General features: G+C 39.4%; 1 protein-coding gene across 3 annotated transcripts in view; it reads left to right on the top strand.

Moving 5' to 3' along the window:
- The window catches only part of TMEFF1 (transmembrane protein with EGF like and two follistatin like domains 1), a 101869-nt gene that overhangs the window by 67987 nt on the left and 9251 nt on the right, over positions 1-24631 (top strand). For all 3 annotated transcript variants that reach the window (XM_033237959.1, XM_033237958.1, XM_033237960.1), the window contains exons 6-8: positions 2021-2169; positions 4658-4723; positions 16236-16359. In XM_033237959.1, coding sequence (XP_033093850.1) covers positions 2021-2169; positions 4658-4723; positions 16236-16359 — 339 coding nt within the window. The remainder of the gene's footprint in view (positions 1-2020; positions 2170-4657; positions 4724-16235; positions 16360-24631) is intronic.

The raw sequence follows: 24631 nt of genomic DNA, 5'->3' as shown, positions 1-24631 counted from the left end.
TATCACATAGTCAGACTGCCAATTTTCTGAACTTTTAAGCTTTGCTTCCCTTGTAAAACTGAATGCCTTTCATAGCACCCAAGTCACCTCTTGAATGCTTTGCTGCTTAGATATTTCTTCCGCCAGATACCCTAAATAATCTCTCTCAATTTCAGAGTTCTACAGATCTCTAGGGCAGGGGCACCAATCTCTTTGCTAAAACATAACAAGAGTCACTTTGCTCCAGTTCCCAACAAGTTCCTCATTTCCATCTGTGATCACCTCAGCCTGGACTTGTTTGTTTGTGCCACTGTCAGCATTTTGTTCAAAGCCATTCAACCAGTCTGTGGGAAGTTCCAAACTTTCCCACATTTTCCTGTCTTCTTCTGAGCCCTCCAAACTGTTCCAACTCCTGCCCGTTATCCAGTTCCAAAGTCACTTCCACATTTTCAGGTATCTTTTTGGCAGCACCCCACTCTACTGTTACCAGTGTATTGTATTAATCTGTTTTCACGCTACTGATAAAGATATACCCGAGACTGGGGAAAAGAAAGAGGTTTAACTGGACTCACAGTTCCACATGGCTGGGGAGGCCTCACAATCATGGCAGAAGGCAAGGAGGAGCAAGTCACATCTTACGTGGATGGCAGCAGGAAAAAAGAGTGCTTGTGCAGAGAAACTCCCAATTTTAAAACCATCAGATCTCGTGACACTCATTCACTACTATCAGGAGAACAGCACAGGAAAGACCTGCCCCCATAATTCAGTCACCCCCCACCTGGTTTCTCCCACAATACATGGATATTGTGGGAGTTACTATTCAAGATGAAATTTGGATAAGGACACAGCCGAACCACATCAGGCCTGCAAAGCCAAAAAATTGGTAATTGAATTTACCCAGTTTGGCAAATGCCTTCAAAGTGAAAATCAGCTTTAGAGAGCTCAGTTGACCCTTCTCTGTTCCTGTGTTCCTATAACTTCTGTCCTAAGTATTACTGACTTTCTTACCAACTTGTTAATGTATTTAAGAGAATGTTTTAAAATGTTTGCCCAGTATTTTCTGTTGTTTTTATCAGGAAGGTTAGTAAAGGTTCCTAGTCCTCTGTGTTGCTGTAAACAGGAGAATCTCTATATTTTTATTTTTGTTTCTCTATTCCCAACTAGATGGTATCATTCTTGAGGGGAGTGATCTTGCTTTGGACTTCTTTCGCCTTCTCCGTAGTACAACACTCAGTGTTCAGTGGACATTCAGTTACATAGGTAGACACGTAGCTAGAAAACACTTTTGAGGGTTTCCATTTTATGTATTTCATATCTATTATATTTTTTAACCTTCCCAGTTATTTGGTAAGGTAGGTTATTTATTTATTTAAGACAGGGTCTCACTCTGTCCCCCAGGCTGGAGTACAGTGTTGAAATTATGGATCACTGCAGCGTCAACCTCCTAGGCTTAAGTGATGCTCCTGCCTCAGCCTCCCAAGTAGCGGAGACCACAGGTACACACCACTGTGCCTGGCTAAGTTTTTTATATTTTGGTCTCAAACTCCTGGGCTCAAGTGATTCTCCTGCCTTGGCCTCCCGAAGTGTTGGGATTACAGGCATGAGCCATCATGCCTTGGCCATTATTACTACCTCCATTTTACTAATCAGTAAACTAAGACTTAGAGGAAGAATTTGGACACAAATCTGGTGATAAGTAGGGGTAGAATTTAGATTCGTGACTATTGACTCATAATTCTGTGTCCTTTCCACTATGCCATTTTGCTTTTTAGTTAATGTCATTGATATTTGACATCTCCTGATTACTTTAGCTAGATATGAAAATTCTAGAGAAACCACTGGATTCATAATATCTTGATGAAATTATCTCTAAATCCTCACCTAAAATTTTTTTTAGATATTTGTTTAAGCTTTTATCAGTAACTTAAAACAATATATTGACTTCTGTTACAGAAAGCAGAAGAATTGGTCTTTTTTGTTGTTGCTGCATTGTGAAATATTTTTGTTGTAAAATATAGGTAATTTTTGTCTTTTCCAACAGGTGTGTATGTAATATAGATTGCAGTGGATACAGTTTTAATCCTGTGTGTGCTTCTGATGGGAGTTCCTATAACAATCCCTGTTTTGTTCGAGAAGCATCTTGTATAAAGCAAGAACAAATTGATATAAGGCATCTTGGCCATTGCACAGGTAAAATCCATTTTATTTATTCAGAGACCCATCTTTACTATTGTATACATATAATTGCATATTTGTATACATTTGGTAGTGTTTCAAATTTGCAAAATGAGAAATCCTCGAAGCTTTATTTTATTACTTTGTATTTCAGATTTTTTATTACTACTTTAGTTTTTTTCATTTATTTTCATCTTTTCAAGACATAAACCATACTTCTTGGTTTTTATTTAGTTCTTGGTTACTAACTGATCCTAACATGGAATTATAATTATTATTTATAGTTCTAATGTCATCTCAAATTTGGAATGATTATAGCTGTTTAAGAGTTAGATAACTTATTTTAATTTCAGTAAAACTATGTTATTACCATATATTTGTTAAACCTCTTTTTATACAGCATAATAATTTACTTTGTTTTCCCATTATCTGTATCATTTTTCCCTGTACATATTATGTGTGATTACAGATTTTGGTGTGAAGTTAGAGAATGTAAAGAAAATGTATTGCCTTTTGCTTAAAATTATTTTTGCCCTTCTTGCTTTTTGTTATAGCTTAGAAACCATGATACCATATAAGAAGGAGTTTTTGTTTTCCACCCCTACTAGAAATATTCAGTCTCTAAAGCCAGAGGTTCCCAATTTTCTTTCCTCAGTAATATTCAGATGAGCGGGGAAGATGGATTATTTCCTCGGTCACATATGTGGGCCAGGCACATATTCATGGACTAGGATTGTACATCTTTCTTGCTTACTGGTTCCCTTCTTCCTCTCTTTTTAGACTTATTAAAGGGATATTATGTTTTTATCTGAGCTAAAGGGAAAAGGTTGTAAGCCAAAATTTGGTACATTATATTGGTTACAAATTATTTGTGACACACTACACAATTGATTGCAGTACTTCTGGTCTAAACTATCAAAGAATACCCCAGAAGCTCATCAGGCAATTTTTAGGTAGGAGTTGAGTGTGGGCATGATAGAGGACACCATTTGCTGACAGGGATCCCTTGTGGTTAGATGTCCCACTTAGCCTTGATCTTGAAGAAGTATGGTCCCCCCACCCCAATGGAGTGGCATTTAGAACTTGGATGGGAAGACTAGCTTAAGGAAGGACTATGTTCTCTGAGGAAAAGATGCATATTTGAATGATACTCTTTGGAATTTCAAGTTCAGAGCACTTGATCAGTGTATTAGTTCATTCTCACATTGCTATAAAGAATTACCTGAGACTGGGTAATTTATAAAGAAAAGAGGTATAATTGGCTTGCAGTTCCACAGGCTATACAGGAAGCATGGCTGAGGGCCTCAGGAAACACAATCATGGTGGATGGCAAAGAGGAAGCAGGCACATCTTACGTGGCAGGAAAAGGAGGAAGAGAGAGCAAAGGGAGAGGTGTCAAGCACTTTTTTTTTTTTTTTTTTTTTTTTTTTGAGGCGGAGTCTCGCTCTGTCGCCCAGGCTGGAGTGCAGTGGCCGGATCTCAGCTCACTGCAAGCTCCGCCTCCCGGGTTTACGCCATTCTCCTGCCTCAGCCTCCCGAGTAGCTGGGACTACAGGCGCCCGCCACCTCGCCCGGCTAGTTTTTGTATTTTTAGTAGAGACGGGGTTTCACTGTATTAGCCAGGAGGGTCTCGATCTCCTGACCTCGTGATCCGCCCGTCTCGGCCTCCCAAAGTCAAGCACTTTTATAAACAGCCAAATCTTGTGAGAACTCACTCACTATTATGAGAACAGCAAGGAGGAAATCTGCCCCCATGATCCAGTCACCTTCCACAAGGCCCCTCTTTCAACATTGGGGATTACAATTAGACATGAGATTTGGGCGGGGACACGGAACCAAATCATATCAGTCAAGCTTGAGAGTTTAATTGAAATGCATCCTTTGGAGTGATTGGGCCTTAAGTTTTATCTTAGTTCCCTCTGTAATCTTTCATCCACAAACTTAACTGTGTCTTTCCTTTGCCTCCCCCACTAGTATTGGGAAGCTTGTGCTTCTAAACACGTGGCTATGGCTCATTTATAGTCTTCCCAGTCCAGGTGCAGTTCTCAAATCAGGGGTCATTTTTTATAGTAAGCGTTTCATAACACAGCTGAGAGTCCCCATTTATCTTAATCTGATGTTTCCAGGGTAACAGTGGGTAGGAGAAGGTAAATCGTGAGGCAGTTGTCTTTTAGAGAAAGAAAGGGTTAACCCTTTCTTCTCAGAGTAGGTGTTGTTTTAGTTTGCATAGGAAAGAGTTTTTAAAGGAGGTGACATTGGAGCTGAAGTATAGATGAAACTGACTATTCATCACGCAAAGAGCACGCAAAGAGCACTTATACCTGGGATGCCGTGAGGCCTCAGACAGAAATGACATAATTGATTTAGAGAATGGTAGACAACGTGAGCAGGATAAGGGGACAGAGGTTAAGAAGAACTTGGAATGATTTGGAATTATTGGGCGTATCATGATATGACTTAACCATTGTATATATCTTAAGTTGAGAACCGTTTTCTCTTACAGATACAGATGACAATAGTTTGTTGGGAAAGAAAGATGATGGACTGCAATATCGACCAGATGTGAAAGGTACTGAATCATGTGTCTCCAAATTTTGGCCAGCTATGGAAATACGGTCACTAGCTGTCCTTATTAGTTCTGTTTCCATTATAACAACACCTCTAACTTTGCTCTCTATAGTAATATACATAACACAGTTAATTAGTATTAATAGTAACGGAAACAGCCAAAGTGCATCTCATTTATAAGGTTCTCTCATATGTGCATTCTTTGATTAAAGTTTGTATTGAGATAATTTTAGATGTACATGCACTTGTAAGAAGTTATACAGAAAGATCTCCCAATATGTTTTATAAAAATCGTCTTTACTCCTCTAGAGTCTCCTGTTAACATGTGCCTGATGCCCAGGTCTTTGAACCTTGTTCCTTTTGCCTGAAACTCTTTATTTCCTTTCCTGATTAATTCCTTCTTATCCTTTTAATCTTAGCTTGGACGTCATTTTATTTTGGGAAATACCCCTTGACTCTTAAGTCTATATTAGATACCTTTCCTGTATACTCCCTTCTCTGAACACTTAGCCCACTCTATTATAACTGCCTTTTTATTCATCTGTAACCCCCTCTAGGCTATGAGTTCTGTGAGGAGAGGAGAACCTGTCATGTTCACTCTGTATCCCTAACCCTAGCCGAATATCTGGCACATAAGTAGGTACTCTGTGCTTGTCTGAAGAGTGGCTGTGGCTTAAAGAAGCAGTAGGTTTTATTTACACAAGGTCTCATGTAGTAAAGGTCAGAGCAGAGGCTGGATTCCAGGTCCCTTGACTTCAAGGCCGTTGCTCTTCTTGCTTGTTTTCACACCCATTATTTTGTCTGATTCTTATAACTGCTCTGATAGGTAAGGACCAATGGGAAGATTGAGGATCAATGAGGTTGTATCTGGTTAACTGAAACAGGCCTATATCTTTGGCCTTCTAGGCCAGGACCTCTATATAATCACAGGGGCATCATCTCTCCATTTGTTTGGTTATACCATGAAAAGATATGTGATCTACCTTTTATACCAAATTTCTAAACAATATGTAAAATGGGAGTGATAATAGTACCTGTTTCATATAGTTTCATAAAAACTAAATGAGATAATACGTGTTAAGTGCTTCGAACAGTGTCGGATATACTTGTAAGTGTTCAACAAATGGTAGCTGTTATCATTGAGTAATTTGTTACTTCTCTTACTTGAATCATATCAAACCTGAGTTAGATGAGCTCTGAAATACGTCTAATGAGGCTCAAGGATAAGACCAAAGATGGGGTGGGAGTTGGGACAAGGTGGAGCTTAGGAACAAAGTGAGAATGTCTTCATAATAATAAAAAGGATGGTATGAGCTCCTGAAATATGTCTCCTATGTTGATACACAATGCTGTATTTAAAATAGAAAATTTCCTGTATTCTCGTAGGAGACAAAATAGGTCAGATTCAGTTTTATTCACTATATTGATAGTACTTGACTAGAATAGGAAGGCGATTTTTCAGTATTTGGAAGCTCATACTTAGGGCAGTTTGGGGAATTGTGTGTTCCAAAGCACTTGTGTGCCATTGATAATGGATAGTTTAGAGCCTGGGCCACTTTTAAGACACTGAAAATCTTTTACACATAAGAATTGATCTCTAATTTAAATGAAATCATCATAGTTAGTAGATATAATTTATTATGTACCTAATTTATACTGGCCATTTTAGTGTTTCTAGTTAGAAAGATATCTAAAATATATGCATCTTTAAAGATCTTGTGATATAGTAAGTGCAGATAACCAACTTCTAACAAAGTAGAAACTGATTATTGCTATACGTGTAGTACAGTTTAAAAGTGCAATGGGAATTCAGAAAAGTCGAGGTTAATCTTTGGTGGGGAACAGTGGGAATCTGTGAAATGTCATGGAAGAAGTGGAACTTGAGTGAACCATGAAGGATGAACAGGAGTCAGAAGGATATCTAAGGAGGATAGGAGAGCATGAGCATAGATATGCACACAACGTTATGACAGGATGTGTTGGAGAAAGGTAAGGATTCCTTTCGGCTGGAGAATAGGAGGCTTAAGAGGTAGAAGTGGAAGGCAAGGCTAGAAAGATAGCTTGGTGCCAGATTGTGTAGTGTTGAATTCTGTGCTACTCTAGGGAATTTAGATTTTATTTGTGGGCAGTGGGGAATCATTAATATATTTGAAAAAAGCAAGGCTACAAAGTTAACCATTTGAAAGAATGATACCTGGCAGAAATATTGTGCATATTGTATACATTGGGATGGAGGCAGGGATATCAGTTAGGTAAAGTCAAAAGGAATATACATCTTCTTAGATATGAGAGACAGAGAGTTAAAAATGACTTAAGACTTCAAGCTCAGATGGCTTAGATAATGAATTCTGTTCACAGAACTAAGGATATTAGGTAGGTGAAGGTGTTTGGAATAAAGTAAGGGAGGAGTTGATGGTGGAGATGGTTGATTGTATTTTTGAGTTTGAGGTGCTTGTGGAACTCATACAGGTCACTTTGTTCAGTATAAATTTGGGAATCGTCTTTGGATATAGAGGTGATAACTGAAGCCACAAGAATGAATGAGAGAGAGTTGTATTGTCTGTTATAGTAGCTACTGGCCACATGTAGCTATTTAAATTTAAATTTAAATGAAATTAGCTTGGACAGCATGGTGAGACCTTGTCTCTAAACAAAATTAACTGGTTGTGGTGGTATGCGATGTGGTCCCAGCTGCTTGGTAGGCTGACGTGGGAGGATGGCTAGAGCCCAGGAGGTCGAGGCTGCAGTGAACTGTGATCGCACCACTACTCTTAAGCATGGGAGACAAAGCAAGACCTTGTTTTGAAAAAAAAAAAAAAAAAAAAAATTAAAGGCATACTAGCCCTATTTCAGATACTCAGTAGCCAGATATGACCAGTGACTACTATATGGGACAGCACAGATACAGAACATTTTCAGAGTTGAAGAAAGTTCTGTTGGATGCACTATTATTTAGAAAGGAGAGAAGGCCCAACTTGGGATGAAGCAGAAAGAAGACTGAGAGGAAGAAAATCAAGAAGAGTACACAGAAGCTATGAGGGAAAAGATGACCAGTAGCTTAAAAAGCCTACAGAAAGGTATTAGAAGACAAGGACTAAACTATGCTAGAATTTGAAGACAAGGGGATCATTGACAATCTTGGACCAAGTTTCTTCCATGAAGGATGAAAGATGAAACCCAAATCGTAAAAGTGTTCTCATAGGAAATAGAGGTTAAAAGGTAACTCTGTTTTTATTATGTGTGTTTATTTATTTTTACCTCATTTGCTTTTATTTTATTTTTTGTTCTCACAGCATTTATAGGAGGCCCTTAGTAAATATCCATGTCTGCAACACACAGCCAAGATTGGGTAGGTAAGGCAGTGATCTGGGGATGGAGGCTACAAAATGAAAAGCAGGAACACAGCACCAGCAAGAAGCTGGAAAGATTGGAAGATAGTGCTCAGTAAGAAATGTCTTTTAAAACTTAGCTCTTAGAGAAGAGTGCTCATGAAATGGAGCATTTGAATGTCTAGAATAGCTGCTGAATTAGAGCTTTTCTTGGGCTGTTGGAAAACTTGTGGTAAATATTGAAATTGGAGTGTTAGAAGGTCTGTTGTAGATGTTGAAGTCATAAAGGATATGATTGAGCATGAGTTGTATGGGTGATGGGTATGTGACATTTAGAAAACATGTATCTATGATATATAAACAGAATAGTATAATAAACCTCATATACCCAGTACCCACCTTCAACAGTTACCATAAAGGATATGATTGAGCATGAGTTGTATGGGAGATGGGTTTGTGACATTTAGAAAACATGTATCTATGATACATAAACAGAATAGTATAATAAACCTCATAAACCCAGTACCCACCTTCAACAGTTGTCAGCATTGTCATTCTTTGTCTGTATACCTCCACCCATGTGATTATCATTATTCTCATTTTATAGTTTTTAAAGATGTAATTTATAGCACTGAAATGCACAAATCTTGATCAATGGATATACTTCACATATACCACACCTTATAATCAATACCATTTCCACCTGCAGGAAGTTTCTTTGTGGTATATGACATTTTATTGTGACCATTTTGATTCAAAAATATGCTCATACAGCCTATAATCTAACCATACCACCCTTTTTATTATTATGAAGACATTCTCACTTTGTTCCTAAGCTCCACCTTGTCCCAAACTCCACCCCATCTTTGGTCTCATCCTTGAGCCTTGTTAGTCTCTCCTCCTGCTGCTGGCCAGGGATACCTGAGATAGTGAGGTATTGATATCATTTCCATTACTGGTGACTGTTTAGATATTTCGGTCCAGCCCTTTTGATATGCCCTTTTAAAAATGATTTTGACAAATATGCCTTATCAAAAGGAAAGACTGTGAGCCAAACGCTAAGATCAATGAAGGAAATCAGAGAATGTCATGGAGCTTGGTGGAGAGTCATGCAGAGGATGATTAGCAGGCTCCTAAGAGAGGAAGGTGCTGGGGAGCTGAGAGTGGAATGCTGGGCTGGAAGTGACAGTGGTGAGCACATCAGGGGAAGAGGGAAGGAAGGGAATCTAGGAAGTAATGTGGTCTTGGTACATCAGGAAGATGAAAGGACTATTTTCTAAGGGAGTAGTTGAGGTAGATGAACTTATTCATGTTAGAAGGGGTGTTTCTCTGAGCACAGTGGGCAGGCTAGGAAAGGAGGAATCAGGGCTGGTATGGAGGACAGTGGGGTTTAGAATTGGGAGAGTGGGAGGCATTGGAGTGTGGGCAGTAGTTTACATAGCGGAAGATAATTCCTTAATGGAGTCCAAGCAGACTGTGGTTAGGGAAGGATGTGTGGAGGGATATGTTAGTGATGAAGGCTGGGGGGTGCAGGGTAGTATAGGGGAAGCAAGACAGAATATTTTGAATTTTTTAACTGTAGAGATTTACAGAAATAATGAGTCCTAGGGTTACTGATGCAGTGTTGATATAGTTGTGACCTCGGCAGTTTACCTTCCAGGTATGTGTCTCCATTGCTAATAGCAACTCCTCATGCTTTATTTTGGTTGTACACTGTTGGACCAGGGCAGATAGCCAGTGGAACAAGCCTTTGCAGATAAGCCATCTGGTACTGGGTTTTTTAATAACATCATCCCTTAGAACCACAACTATCCTTTGTATTTGAAAACACTGCAGCTGGTGGTGGATTTGTTTCTGAATGCCTCTGTGGGTGAAAGGAGCCATTTGGTGACCAAGTATACTTTTTGTATTGTACATACACACACACACACACACACTGTTCAGAGACTAGCAGTTGCAGTTGTTGTTCATGGAGCCTGTCACCACTTGACTAAGGGCTTGTTTAGGCAGGATCATTCTGTGCTCAGTTCTTACTGTGTGCAGGTGACATCTCTGCTGTTGTTTCTGAAACCATGTTATGTTACATCTTTTGAGCTTTTCTATTTTTCCTTTTTGAAGTTGGCTAATTTACTTGGCCTGGAGAGCAGGTGCTTGGCCATTCTGCTTTTTATCTGTTTCCTACACATCTCCTAGGATAGCTTGGAGAAATAATACTGTAATGGCTAAGAGCTTGCCCTCTGGAGTCAGACTTGGTCTGTGCCTACTAGCTGTGTGTCTTGATTTCGCTGAGCCTCATTGATCACATCTGTAATTAGGGACAGTAATATCTACTACCTAAGATCACTATGAATATTAAACACTGTGTTACTGAGTTCATTGTCAGTGTTATTATGGTTATTTTTAAAACTTTTGTTTCCTAGTTTCATGTTCAGTAACCTGGCTGTGCTCAACAGTCTCACCATTGGTGAGTTAGTTATCTATCTTGCCATTTAATATTATTGTTCATAAGTGACATCAGTAGGATATTCTTTAATAGTTATTAATCAAGTGCCCTACCATGTGCCAGGTGCTTTCACGTATTTGTGTTATTTAGTCCTCATAACAACCAAGTTTATCCTCATTTTGCAGATGAAGAAGCTGAAACTGCAGGAGTTTTGCCCATATAGAATGGCAGAACAGTGACTGGAATTCAGACTTTCTGGCCCTAAATGCTGCTACTTCCCTTTGTACTATGATTCCAGAATTCTTTTCTGCCTCCTTGCTTTCTTAATTACCTTCATATATTTAATCCCCTCTGAGCTATTACCTTGGTGAACCTTAATACTTCTTCTCGAGCCTGGATCTTTTTCTAAGCACTGGTTTCACATATTCAGTTGCCTTTTACTTACTTGTTTTGCCATTGCTTCAAACTTGTGGAACTACCATAGTGCCGGGAACATAATAGATGCTTAAAAAATACTTTTTGAATGACTGGAGATCTAAACTTGACCTCAGCTTACTACATTCTCTCTACAGAACCCCCATCGTTAGGCTCACATTTGGAGTCATTTTTACATAATTCTGTATTACAAGCATCTTCAATAAAGAGAACAGTTTTGTTCTACTGAACACTTAAATGTACAGGGGTTAGTACTGGGTACCACTCTTCAAGATAGTTGTAAATTGTTGGAATAGGAATGGGACTGGGGAAATCTGAGCTTAAAAATAAGATTGGTTAATAGAGGGGAGAGGGTAAACAGATGTGGGGAAATCTGCCTGAAGTTGAAGCGAGATTTCATTCAACATAAAGAAAATCTGATGGTATTAGAATGAACCATATTATGAGTTTTGGAAGTGTTCAAGTAGACATAGGCTCTGAGGGTTATAAAACTAAAGATACTCCTTTATCAAACCAGATAGCCTCCAAGGACCCTTCCAGATCTGAGTTTCTAAGCTCATTCACGTTCCAAAACATCTTCAAACCATTTTTATTTTTTCTGTGTGTCTAGTGTCTACTCCTACTGCTGAGATTTAGCTTAGCTTTTTATTGCCACAAGTTTGGATTGTGTACTAACCTTCTTTATTTTTTTGAGACACAGTCTGGCTCTGTCACCTAGGCTGGAGTGCAGTGGTGCGATCTCAGCTCACTGCAACCTCCACCTTCTGGGTTCAAGCGATTCTTGTGCCTTAGCCTCCCGAGTAACTCGGGTTACAGGTGTGCACCACCATTCCCAGTTAATGGATTATGTATTAACCTTTTAATTGGTCACCTGATAGATCTAGCAGGTGATATATATAATATTATATATATGATATATATATTATATATGTATAATATATGATATTATATATATATATAATCTTCCTAGTTCCCCTGCCCCATTATCTTGTATGCTGGTATCCAATTAATTATTTTAATATCTTTATTGAGATGCCATTTACATGCCATTAAGTTCACCTGTTTATAAAGTGTGCAATTCAGTGGTTTTTAGTATATTTACAGAGTTGTAAAAGTGTTATCATAATCTAATTTTAGAACATTTCCTTCACCCCTAAAAGAACTTCCACACCCATTATTAGTCAGTCACTCCCCATTCACTTAACCAGCTCTAGGCAACTATCTCAACTAATTTTCATGTAAAACCCGGCTTTCCTTGTGCTGTCTTCAAAAGGCCTTTAGTGTCTTCCTTGTCCATATGATGAAGAAGACATGTCTTACCTAGAATTCAAATTTTTCCATAATCTAGTTTCAGCCTACTTTTCCAACTTTGACATATATCCTTCCCCAGTCTGAATGTATCATACTCTACCTAGGTTGCTACTCTTTGTTCTTGAGAATGCCATGTGCATTATAGCTTCCCTTTGGCTTCCACCGTTCCTCTGTCTAAATCTATTTATGCTTTGAGTCTTAACTTGAGTCCTACCCTATCAATAAATCCTTTAGCCTCCAGTGAGTTCTCCTTTCAATTTGAACTTCCATAGCACCTAGTGTTATAAAACCATCTTTTGCCGTTTAATTGTAAACTGCCACATGGGACCCCTTCCCTTATATTATTCAGCTTTTCATGTGTATATGCTGATTTTCTGAATTGACTTTAAGCTTCTTGAGGGCAAGGACCATGCATGCCTTTTTTTTTTTTTTTTTAAATATCCTCTGTAGCTTAGCTGAACATGTAGCTATGCCCAGAAATAGTATGTATGTTTAATGAGATGAATAAAGTTGGCATTGAGCAGAATATTAGACACTGTGAATTTGGATGTTGGCAGAAGTTTCAAAGCCTTATTAGACATGTTCATGTTTTATATAGCTTCACTTTGCCTACAGCTTGATACCACATTCTTTCATTGATTCATTCAGTGTATGTTTATTGGTGCCATACTTTTCCTATTAATTTCTCAAAACCTTGTTTTTAATTTAGTTAACTTTCTCTGACTGCTTTCACCTAGCTGAGTTCTCTGATAGCTCTCAGCTCTGCGTTATCCTTGAAACTCCTTGCTGTTTAAAGAACTTCCTTATGGTACGTTAGTACATTACCACAGCCTCTACAGACCTGCACAGTCCTATTACTAGGACTTTATCCTTATAGGACTTTATTATCATAGGTTGGTGCATAACCTTATTCTCTATAGTCCCATTGTTATACCCTTTCATGGCCATGTTCTGGGAAATGCTATGGGAGATGACCGCTTTCCTCAGTTCACTTATGGCCTGATGGGGAGTGTAGAGTGGCATTTTTAGTTTAAAACTGTAGCAAGAAAAGTATATTTGATTTCAGTTATTTGGTTTCTGATAAACTATTTCTCATCAAAGCTAAATTACTTTAGGAAAGTCTTCTGCTTGGATCACAAGTATTAATAAATAAAAGATATGATAATTAAGTTTTGACCTCTGTTAGGAAACACAGGATAGAACTACTACAGACAGTCTAGTTCATGAAGGGATTCAAGATGGAAACTTTTATTGGATAATAATTTTGTCAATGGAAAACAACAAAGATACAATTTATAACTGTTTTTTTCTCCCTTTACCAGGAGAAAATTAGAATTTATTCATTTAACAAACATTTGTTGAGCACGAAATAATACTTGGTAATACTTATTTGTTAAGTACTTATTGTTTGTCAGGCATTGTTCTAAGTTCTGTACACACTTACATATTTAATACACTAAATATATTATCTCATTTAGGCCTCAAAACAACTCTACAAGAAGTAGATGTCATTGTCATCTTCATTTCTCAGATTAAGAAACTGAGGGCCAGAAATAGTTAAGTAACTGCCTTTAGGTCACACAGCTAGAGAGTGTTGTAACCAGGATTCAAACCTAGGCAGTCTGACTCTAGAGCTGTGTTCTTAGCCATTATATGTACTACATTCTAAGTGTTAGGAGTTATACAGAAATGAATAACACAAGCAGCCAGATTATTAGGGAGCTCGCAGTCTTATAGTAGAGGCTGACTTAAAAAACCCAAATAGCAATAAAACAGGCAGTACTGTGAGTGTTATAATAGAGGAGTAAGTGCCCAGGATCATAGCAACCCAGAAGAGGGCTTGATTTCTTTTGCCATGGCAGAATTATAGTCTGGGAGCTGAAGGAGACTTTATAAGCCCTTTGACGACAGGATATGTTTTCATTTTTATATTCCCAGCACCTAGCAGAGTGCCCAGCATATATAAGGTGATCAGTAGATGATAAATTAGTGATCTGTTTTGCACTTTCCATTATGATAGCTACTAGGCTTATGTGGCTATTGAGCACTTGAAATGTGGCTAGTCAGAATTTAGATCTTTTGTGGGTGTAAAATATCAGAATTTGGAGACTTATTTTAAAAAGTAAGAATATTTCAATTTTTAATATTGGTAATATGTGAAAATGTTATTTATTGGCTATACTGGATTACATTATATGATTACAATTAATTTACTTGTTTCTATTTACTTTTTAAAATCTGGGCTACTAGAAAATATAAAATTACATATGTGTCTTGTACTATACCTATGTTGGGTAGTGCTGGTCTCATTCAGCTCCCTCAGAGAGAATAAGTGATTTGAACAAGGTCACAAAGCAGTAAAGACATTTTTTAAATTGAGAATTTATATGTTAGATTCCCTGACTTTTAGATCTGTTCTCTTTCTAGGCATAAATTAAATTAGCACAATGTAAATATATATACTTCGAGGAAAAATAATGTCATTTTGGTCTGGTTTCTCTCTGCTTTAGTTCCACTATCACTGACCTTAATAATCATTAAGGTTTTTTTCTGTCTATATGTAAATTTTTATCCTCAGAAAATCTGTATTTTTGGTTCTCAGGGTTTTTTTACACTTGACGCCTCTATTCTCACTTCTCCCTTGAGCTTCCTTTTAATCTTCCCCATACACATACATACAACTCACTATTTCATTCCTTAATTTGTTTCCATTAACATTAAAAAATTTTTATTAGCACCTTTTATTTGTATTTTGGGGAGATAGGCCCTGTGATGTTACATGATGTGCTGTATAAATAGCTGGTTGTTTTGGTGGTATTTTACTTGCATTTGTTATCTCCTTTAATCCTCTCAAAACTGCATGAAGTATAGGTCCTATTATTCTGAGTTTACAGTTATGAGGTCTCAGGTTTAAGAGGGTAGTATGCTGAAGGTACGGTTGTAGTGCACAGAATCTGTTAGCTAGAACTGTGTAAGATAGAAATGGCAGGAAGCCTGGGGATTTTTCCTGCACATTGGACAGGCATGTAAATATTGGGGAATTCTGGGTCCTTCGAGCTTAGGATTAATGTATTGGTGCATATACCAAAAAAAGTATAAAAATTCATTCCCAAATTTATTTGTGTATGTGTGTGTGCATATGTGAGTATGTGATGTATACATGGAGAATGACTGAATGAGTGAATGAATCTGATTGGTTTTGAAGACCAAGTTGCTATGTTTTCATCTTTCCTGACCCATTCCATCTCTCCTTCCTGACTCTCTTCCTTTTCTTCACTTCAGTTCAAATCATTATACTTAAGTATGAGCAGATGTTCTTCAACATGTTGATAGTGTTTTATTTTTGGAGAGCGAGATCTCAGGTTATTTTGAATTTCTTTTTTAACCTCTGTATTATTTGAATTTTTAAAATAATGACCATATACTAAGAAAAACTATATGAAAAGAGCAGCAAAGCTATTTTCACTTGGGAAAAAAATGAATGTGCTTGATAATTTTCATTCCAAAAATAAACCTTTCACCCTATAATTCCAGAATCCCATAACTTGCTCTCTCTCATTCAGTGTTCTTTGGCTTCAATTTCATAGCCCTCAAATAGATGATTAAGTTCATTCCCCAAAAGCCATTTCTGTGTACACCATCTCTCTGTCACAGAGGTGAACTTTCTTCTAGAGCTAGCTTTTTTTTCTTTGGCAAAGGTGTTTAGTTTTCTTTGCCATATTGTTTTTAAACAACAGTAATTCTTAGCGGTCACATTCTGCAAGTATTTTTAAATGCTTTGAATCTAAACAGTTTACCTGCTGTGTTTATGGCATAATAGGAATTAGAAGAGACCCTGGATCTTATCTAACCCCTTATCTGATAAATTTTCTTTTCAAATTGCCAGTAGGTGGTTGACAGCAGGTGAATTCGTTTGCTGTTTCAGAACATTTGAAAAGTCCTTATTTTTCAGCTTGCGTTTCATTGTTGAACGATCTGGTTTATGTTCTTTTAAGATGCTAGTGATCAAAGAGAAGATGTTTATATTGGAAACCACATGCCTTGCCCTGAAAACCTCAATGGTTACTGCATCCATGGAAAATGTGAATTCATCTTTTCTACTCAGAAGGCTTCTTGTAGGTAAGTCAGTGCCTCCAGATGAGTGGTGAGCATTTTTTTCATCAATGGTTGTTGCTCTATAGAAGGGAATGAAATGTAGGCTAAATATTACCAAAACGTAGTGTTTATTTGCAGTAGACAAGTAAAAAAATAAATCAGCAGCATCATTTGGAAAACTGGCAAGTAATATGCAGAAAACAAAAAACAATTTTTGAAAGGGCTTTGAGATTATAGGCAAATTTAAAATATACTATGCATTTTTAATATAAAAAATAAATGTGCCATATTCCAACACTATTTTGGTTTTTAGGCAATCTGTCACAAGGTGGTTGAGGGACTAAAGACTGTATTAAGAACAGAGAACATGTAACTCAAATAAAATAGGTGCTAAAATCGATTTCTAAAAATAAGGGGATGGGGACGAAGAACCAGGTGTGAATTGAGAGACGAAAATGGAAAGGGCGTAAATCCTCAACTCCCTGATTCCAGAGAGGTTATGTAATTTGTTCAAGGTCAACAGCAAGTTAGAAATAGAGCTGGGAAAAAACTAAGTCTCATAATTTCCAATACCCTACCTAATGATCTTAGTGTTTTTTGCTGCTCTTGCCTGTCTATGGATACACCTTTTTGCTGCTGCTGCTAGGAGCTCATCTTCTACTTGATGTTGGTCTAGTTAGCCAGGTGATGTTTCTATAGACAAGGGGACATTGCTGTCATTTTGCTTACCCTTGCCTCCTGGAGTTTGACCAGATCCTTTTTTTCCTTTCTTAGTCAAAACATCAAAACATGGAGAAATAGTATACTTTTCCTTTGTTTGGTCCACCTAGAAGCCAGTAAATCTTTCCAAAAAGTAAGAGGAAGCAATTGGAAATCCAGTATCTTGGGTCCTTCTACTTCTTTAGCTCCCTGCTCCTGATTTTTTTCCCTGGCCTTTCTCCTGCTTAAAAAACAAGAAACAAAACAAAGCACTATAAACTGTTAATGGTTGAATAGTTCTTTGTTAAGACATTTGCTTTTTCCTGATTGAAAGTTCTCCTTGTCTTTGAAGAACCCTAGCCTCCTCTCCTTTTTTTGTGAACATTTAAAAAATCCAGCTGTATGAATGATAACAGGCCAGGTTTTTTTTTTTTTTTTTTTTTTTGGATACAGTCTTGCTCTGTCTCCCAGACTGGAGTGCAGTGGTGCAATCTTGGCTCACTGCAACCTCAGCCTCCATGTTCAAGTGATTCTCCTGCCTCAGCCTCCTGAGTAGCTGGGACTACAGGCATGTGCCACCATGCCCAGCTAATTTTTGTATTTTTAGTAGAGACAGGGTTTCACTATGTTGGTCAGGATGGTCTCGATCTCTTGATCTCATGATCCGCCTGCCTTGGCCTCCCAAAGTGCTAGGATTACAGGCTTGAGCCACTGTGCCCAGCCTAGTTTTTTGCATTTTTAGTAGAGACAGGTTTTGCTGTGTTGCCCAGGCTGGTCTTGAACTCCTGAGCTCATTCAGTCTGCCTGCCTCAGATTCCCAAAGTGCTGGGATTACAGGCGTAAGCCACTGCTCCTGGCCCAAGCCAGTTTAAAAACGAAATCTTACAGTGGGCTCTTCATGTTAGTCCTACAGTGGCATGGATAGCTTGATAGAGGTTTGGATCTTGTCCTCTTAGGATGGACATCTTTCAAGATACTTAAATGAAGGATGAGAGAGAGGATCATGTTCTGGTAATGATGTGATACCAGGTCATTTTCTAGTATTTTACTAACTGAAAGTAAGAGGATTGAATGGTGTACAGGTTAAAGGCTTTGGAATTGGATACACTGACTTGGCCAATTATTGTCTGTGTGTTCTTTGGAAGTTACATAAAATATCTAAGCCTCATTTTCATCTTTCTTAAAGTAGAATAGTAATAGTACCTATCTCATGTTGTTAAAATTAAGCGAGATAATATATGTAAAGTGCTTAGCCTAATACCTGGTATGTAGTATGTACTTAGTGAATAGCAGTTGATAGTATTAGACTGTAAGCCCATTAGAGGCTCTTTGTTTTGTTAACCAGTATTTTCCCTGTGCCTAGTGTAGGACCTAGCCCAGTAGGAACTCAGTAAATATTTTTGAATGACGTGTGATGATGATAATTTTTTTTTTTTTTTTTGAGACGGAGTCTCGCTCTGTCGCCCAGGCTGGAGTGCAGTGGCCGAATCTCAGCTCACTGCAAGCTCCGCCTCCTGGGTTTACGCCATTCTCTCACCTCAGCCTCCCAAGTAGCTGGGACTACAGGCGCCCGCCATCTAACCCGGCTAATTTTTTTGTATTTTTTTTTTAGTAGAGACGGGGTTTCACCGTGTTAGCCAGGATGGTCTCTATCTCCTGACCTCGTGATCCGCCCGTCTCGGCCTCCCAAAGTGCTGGGATTACAGGCTTGAGCCACCGCGCCCGGCCGATGATAAATTTTTAAGAGGAGTATGGGCTGGGCGCGGTGGCTCACGCCTGTAGTCCCAGCACTTTGGGAGGCCGAGGCGGGCGGATCACAAGGTCAGGAGATCGAGACCATGTTGAAAACCCGTCTCTACTAAAAATACAAAAAATTAGCCGGGCGCGGTGGCAGGTGCCTGTAGTCCCAGCTACTCAGGAGGCTGAGGCAGGAGAATGGCGTGAAGCTTGCAGTGAGCTGAGGTCGCGCCACTGCACTCCAGCCTGGGAGACAGAGCGAGACACCGTCTCAAAAAAAAAAAGAGGAGTATCTTAAATGCCAAAGAATCCCTTTTCTGCACAATTATAACTCCTTAAAAGCAGCTGATCTTTTTCTTTTGTCTGAGTCTGTGCAGTGTCTATAGGAATCAGGCCATGATATTTGTACTTCTGCTAGTAGGTAGGTGTGTTTGTATAGCAGTAAACAGGTAAGGATAAACAGCTTTTAGCTATAGTCCTATTATTAGGTTAAAATCTTCTGGCATTATGGTACCATTGATTTTTTGTTTTGTTTTGTTTTTGTTTTGAGATGGAGTCTTGCTCTGTCGCCCAGGCTGGAGTGCAGTGGTGCAATCTCGGCTCACTGCAACCTCTACCTCCCTCCCAGGTTCAAGCGATTCTCCTGCCTCAGCCTCCCAAGTAGCTGGGATTATAGGCGTGTGCCACCATGCCTGGCTAATTTTGCTATTTTTAGTAGAGACAGGGTTTTGCCATGTTGGCCAGGCTAGTCTCGAACTCCTGACCTTGGGTGATCCACCTGCCTTAGCCTCCCAAAGTGCTGGGATTACAGGCGTGAGCCACCGCACCTGGCCTGATTTGTTTTTTTGATTGATTGATTGATTGACTTATTAATGCCAAATTCTCCCTGATATTGGGGTGTCAAATTCAACTATGACAGAGATCCAGGGATCTTGCCTTTAAAAACCATACAACCTGGTGGAAGAGACTGACAAGTAATTACAATATGAAAAATGCTGTCATACCCAGGTATACATGAGGTGATTTGGGACTTCAGAAAAGGCATGTCAGCCTGAAGATGGGTGGGGGACATTGTTGGAGGAAGAGTCAGATCTTACAGGAACATTTGGCCTATCCGAGGAGCCTGGCTTTTATTTTAAAGGTGGTGAGACACCATTAGAGGATTTTAAGTAGCAATGATGCGATCAAATCTGAAAGTCACTCTGGTGACATTGTGGAAAGTAGATTAGAAAATTTAGGAGACTTAATAAGAAGTAAGGGCCTGAATTAAGTATGAAGGAGTTGTTGTGAGGCTGATAAAATAAATAGATTGCAGAGAAATCATTAGGTGGTTGAACTCATAGATGTTGGTGACCGACCTGTTAGGTTGGATATGAGCACGAGAACCTGGGGTTGATGGAGGTTAGTGGGATGAAGAGTCAGGAGAGTCTCCTGGGTTTCTGGCTAACACAAGATTGAGTGGGAAATGCATTGGGAAGAGGGAGAAGGTTTGAGGGGAAATGATATATTCAGTTTGACGTGCTTGGTCTAAGATGACTGTGGGATATCCGCTTACAGATGTCTGGTGGGCTGCTGGATATATTTTAGTTTTGGAACTGATGAGAGAGATGTGATTGAAGACATACATTTGAGAATCATTCCCTCTCTAGCATATCCATTTTACCTTCTATCTAGCAATTCTTCTATCCCACTAGCCCTCCCGTTTATTGATCCTATCACCTTTTCAGTGTCCCTCACTCCCCGGATATTCTCTTCCCCTCCCTCGTTAGTGTAAATTCCATGGCCAGTCATTGTAGTTCCTTTGCATTTGAATCCCTCTTTCCTCTGTTGCTTCATCATACTCACTTGCCAAAACTGTAGTCCTGGTTCCTCCCAGCTCTCCACCTACTGCATACCTATACATGCAGCTGATCATGGTTGTCAGTGAAAAGCACACCACCAGGTTAACTAGTCTCACTGACATATCTATAGGTCTCAAGGTGGGCCCTTTATGCTGCGCCGGCAGTCATTCTACACCTGCAGTTTATGCATTCTCCTCCTCTCCTATAGGATTTCTTTGTACCTTCTTCTCTCTCCTCAGATTAGCCATACCTCCTCTCTCATCCTCACTCTTGGCTGTTGATCTTCTTTCCAAGTTTACTGAGAAAATGGAAGCAATATGAGAAGTTGCACACACTTTCACTATCACATACCAGCAATCCTCTCCCTTTTTCTCTATGTCGTAGAACTTGATAGCAGTATATCTCATATATATTGATAAACTTTTATTTTTTCCATCTTGGAAAAAACTGCTCATTCTCATTCCCACCAGTTACTGTCCTGTTCATTTCCTTTCCTTCATAGAACTCGAAAGAGTTGCCTGAAGTCTGTCTTCAGTTCCTCACTTCCCATTTCTCTTGAACTCACCCCAACAAGCTTTTGTCCCTAACACTCCACTGGGACTGTTCTCATTTCTAAATTCAGTGGTCAGTACTTAGTCTCAAATTACTTTTGAATGATCAGTAGCATTTGACACAGTTGATCACCCCCTCATGTGTGATATGCATTCTTCACTTGGTGTCAAGAATTATACTGTCTCTTGTTTTTTTTCCTGATTTGCTGGACATTCCAGTTTTCTTGGCTGCTTCCCCCTTTGCTCCCTGACCTCTCAATGTAGTAGTGTACTCGGGTTTAGTCCTAGTCCTCTTTCCTTAGAGATTCTGTCCAGTCTCAGGGCTTTCCATGACATATGCTAATAACTCCTAATTTACATAAATCCCAGACTTCTCTGCTGAATTTGAAACTCGTAGATCCATCTGCCTCCTTTACATTTCCACATGGATGTCTGACACCTCAATCTTAACAGGACTAAAGCCGATCTCCTGATCTGTTCTCCCTCCCTTAACCTGCTTTACTTGCCACCTTCTTCATCTCAGTTGATTCCAACTCCATCTTTTCAGTTGCTCAGACGAAACACCCTCTGATGTATCTCTGTCTTCTCTTTCTTATCCAATCAGCTGGGAATTCAGTTTCAGAATATCTCCAAAATTTGATTACTTCTCACCATTGCCAGTGCTATTCCTAGTGCAGGCCAATATTTCCCTGGGATGTTTGCAATAGCCTCCATGATTGTATTCTATAGTCCATAATCAAAACAGCACACAGAGTGAGTGTCCCTGCCTTTTTTCTTTTTTCCTTTTTTGAGACAGCCTGTTGCCCAGGCTAGAGTGCAGTGGTGTGATCTCAGGTCACTGTAGCCTCTGCCTCCTGGGTTCAAGCGATTCTCATGCCTCAGCCTCCTGAGTAGCTGGGATTACAGGCGTGCGCCACCACCCCCGGCTATTTTTTGTATTTTTAGTAGAGACAGAGTTTCACCACATTGGCCAGGCTGATTTTTGCATTTTTTAATAGAGATGGTTTCGTCATTTTGCCCGGGCTGGTCTTGAACTCCTGACCTCAGGTGATCCACCTGCCTTGGCCTCCCAAAGTGCAGAGTGAGCCTTTTAAAATAAAAGCCAGTTCATATCATTCCTCTGCTAAAACCCTTCCAGCGTTTCCTTCATCTCACTCAGTGCAGAAGGCCCTACTTAATTTTGTTTCTTCACCTCTCTGTCTGGCTCTCCTCCCCCTCACCCGCTTCTCTCCAGCCACACTTGCTGTTCTTGGGCATGCCATGCATGCGTGGGTGCTCCCACCTTAGGGCACTTGCACTGGCTCTTCCTTTGCTTGGTATGCTGTCTTCCAGTTGTTTGCATGGCAGACTCCTCACCTCCTTCAAGTCTTTATTCATATGTCACTTTCTTTTCTTTCTTTCTTTCTTTTTTTTTTTTCTTTGAGACGGAGTCTCGCTCTGTCGCCCAGGCTGGAGTGCAGTGGCAGGAATTTGGCTCACTGCAAGCACTGCCTCCCGGGTTGATGCCATTCTCCTGCTTCAGCCTCCCGAGTAGCTGGGACTACAGGCGCCCGCCAGCACGCCTGGCTAATTTTTTGTATTTTTAGTAGAGACAGGGTTTCACTGTGTTAGTCAGGATGGTCTTGATCTCCTGACCTCGTGATCCACCTGCCTCGGCCTCCCAGAGTACTGGGATTACAGGCGTGAACCACCGTGCCCGGCGTATGTCAATTTATTAACCTACCTGGACTGCCTTATTTAAAATTGCAACCTTCCCTTCTTGCAATTTTCCTGGGTCGTACCTGGTGTTTGCAGTTTCCCTTAACACCCCACACCCCACATTCCCTATAGTATCTATCACCTTCTAACATAACCATTTAATTCACTTCCTTTGTTTATTGACACTCTTCTTCTGGTAGCTGGTAAGCAGGCCAGGGATCTTTATCGATTCTGTTCACTGATGCATCCCAAATGCTCACCACAGTAGGTGGCACATAGCAGGTGCTCAATAATTGTGGTAAATGAATGTGTGAATGAATTCACACATGAGACAGTGGGAATGAATAGGATTGCCTGTGGAAGGTGTTTGTGATGAAAGTAGAAAGTGGAGGACTGAATCCCTGGATCTGCCTTTAATCAGTAACAGAAGAAGAAGTAATAACCTAGAAGTTAGTGCTCTAGGTATTAGGAGAGTGTATTAGTCTGTTTTTACACTGCTGATAAAGACATACCCAAGACTGGGCAATTTACAAAAGAAGGGGTTTAATTGGACTTACAGTTCCACGTGGCTGTGGAGGCCTCACAGTGATGGGGAAAGACAAGGAGGAGCAAGTCACATCTTATGTGGATGGCAGCAGGCAAAGAGAGAGCCTGTGCAGGGAAACTCCTGTTTTTAAAACCGTCAGATCTCATGAGACTCATTTACTATCACAAGAACAGTGCAGGAAAGACCTGCCCCCATAATTCAGTCACCTCCCACTGGGTTCCTCCCACGATAATGGAAGTTGTGGGAGTTATTATTCAAGATCGGATTTGGGTTGGGCATCGCCAAACCATATCAGATAGTATAACCAAAAGTCAGTTGGAGAAAATAATACCCAGGGAGAACTGCATCGATAATATATGGCATACTCATTCTTTTTGATACTCAGATTATAATCTTTGGCTTAAGCCAAACCATTAGAGAGCTGCATATCTAGGACATTGTTACAGTTCCCTATGGAACTGCTTTTATTTTACTGAGCTTTGACTATTGTCCATTAGCTTATCATGAAGGACATTATTTTAAAAATCTCATGAGACTTCATTATATCATAGAATTTACTGCAGCTGTGTTGTTGAGGATACTGTTCTTTATGTTAGAAGGTGCCCTCTTTAAATGAGGAACAATGAGATTAAAGTTCCCTTAAGTTTCATAACAGTAACAACTGTGCTTCTTTTGAACAACTTGTTTGATTACTGTACTTCTTTTGAACAACTTATTTGTTTTTATTTTATGGAGATTGTATTTTGTGTCAACTGTCCTACTACTTTTCCCTCCCTCCCTCCCTCCCTCCCTGCCTTCGTTCCTTCCTTCTCCATTGGTGTTTAGTATATGCACAGAGTTGTTCAACCATCACCACAATCAATTTTAGTACATTTTCTTCTCCTCAAGAGGATACCTCATACCCTTTAGCTTTTACTCCCAAATCTTCTCATGCTCCCTAGCCCTAGGCATCCACTAATTTATTTTCTGTCTCTGTAGGCTTACCTATTCTGGATAGTTCATGTAAATTGAACCATATAGTATGGGGTCTCATGTGTCTAGCTTTTTTCACTTAGCATAACATTTTCCAGGTTCATCCATGTCATAACGTGTATCAGTACTTCATTCCTTTTTGTGGCCGAATGCTGTTCTAGTGTATGGATAACACCACATGTTTTTAATCTACTCATCATCAATCAGTGAAAATTTAGGTTCTTTCCACTTTATGGTTATTATGAAAAATG

This window comes from Trachypithecus francoisi, unplaced genomic scaffold (assembly GCF_009764315.1).
Source record: "Trachypithecus francoisi isolate TF-2019V2 unplaced genomic scaffold, Tfra_2.0 Lachesis_group16, whole genome shotgun sequence".
Lineage (NCBI taxonomy): Eukaryota > Metazoa > Chordata > Mammalia > Primates > Cercopithecidae > Trachypithecus > Trachypithecus francoisi.
The sequence above is the reverse complement of the archived record's forward strand: the minus strand, read 5'-3'. Positions and strand labels throughout refer to the sequence as shown.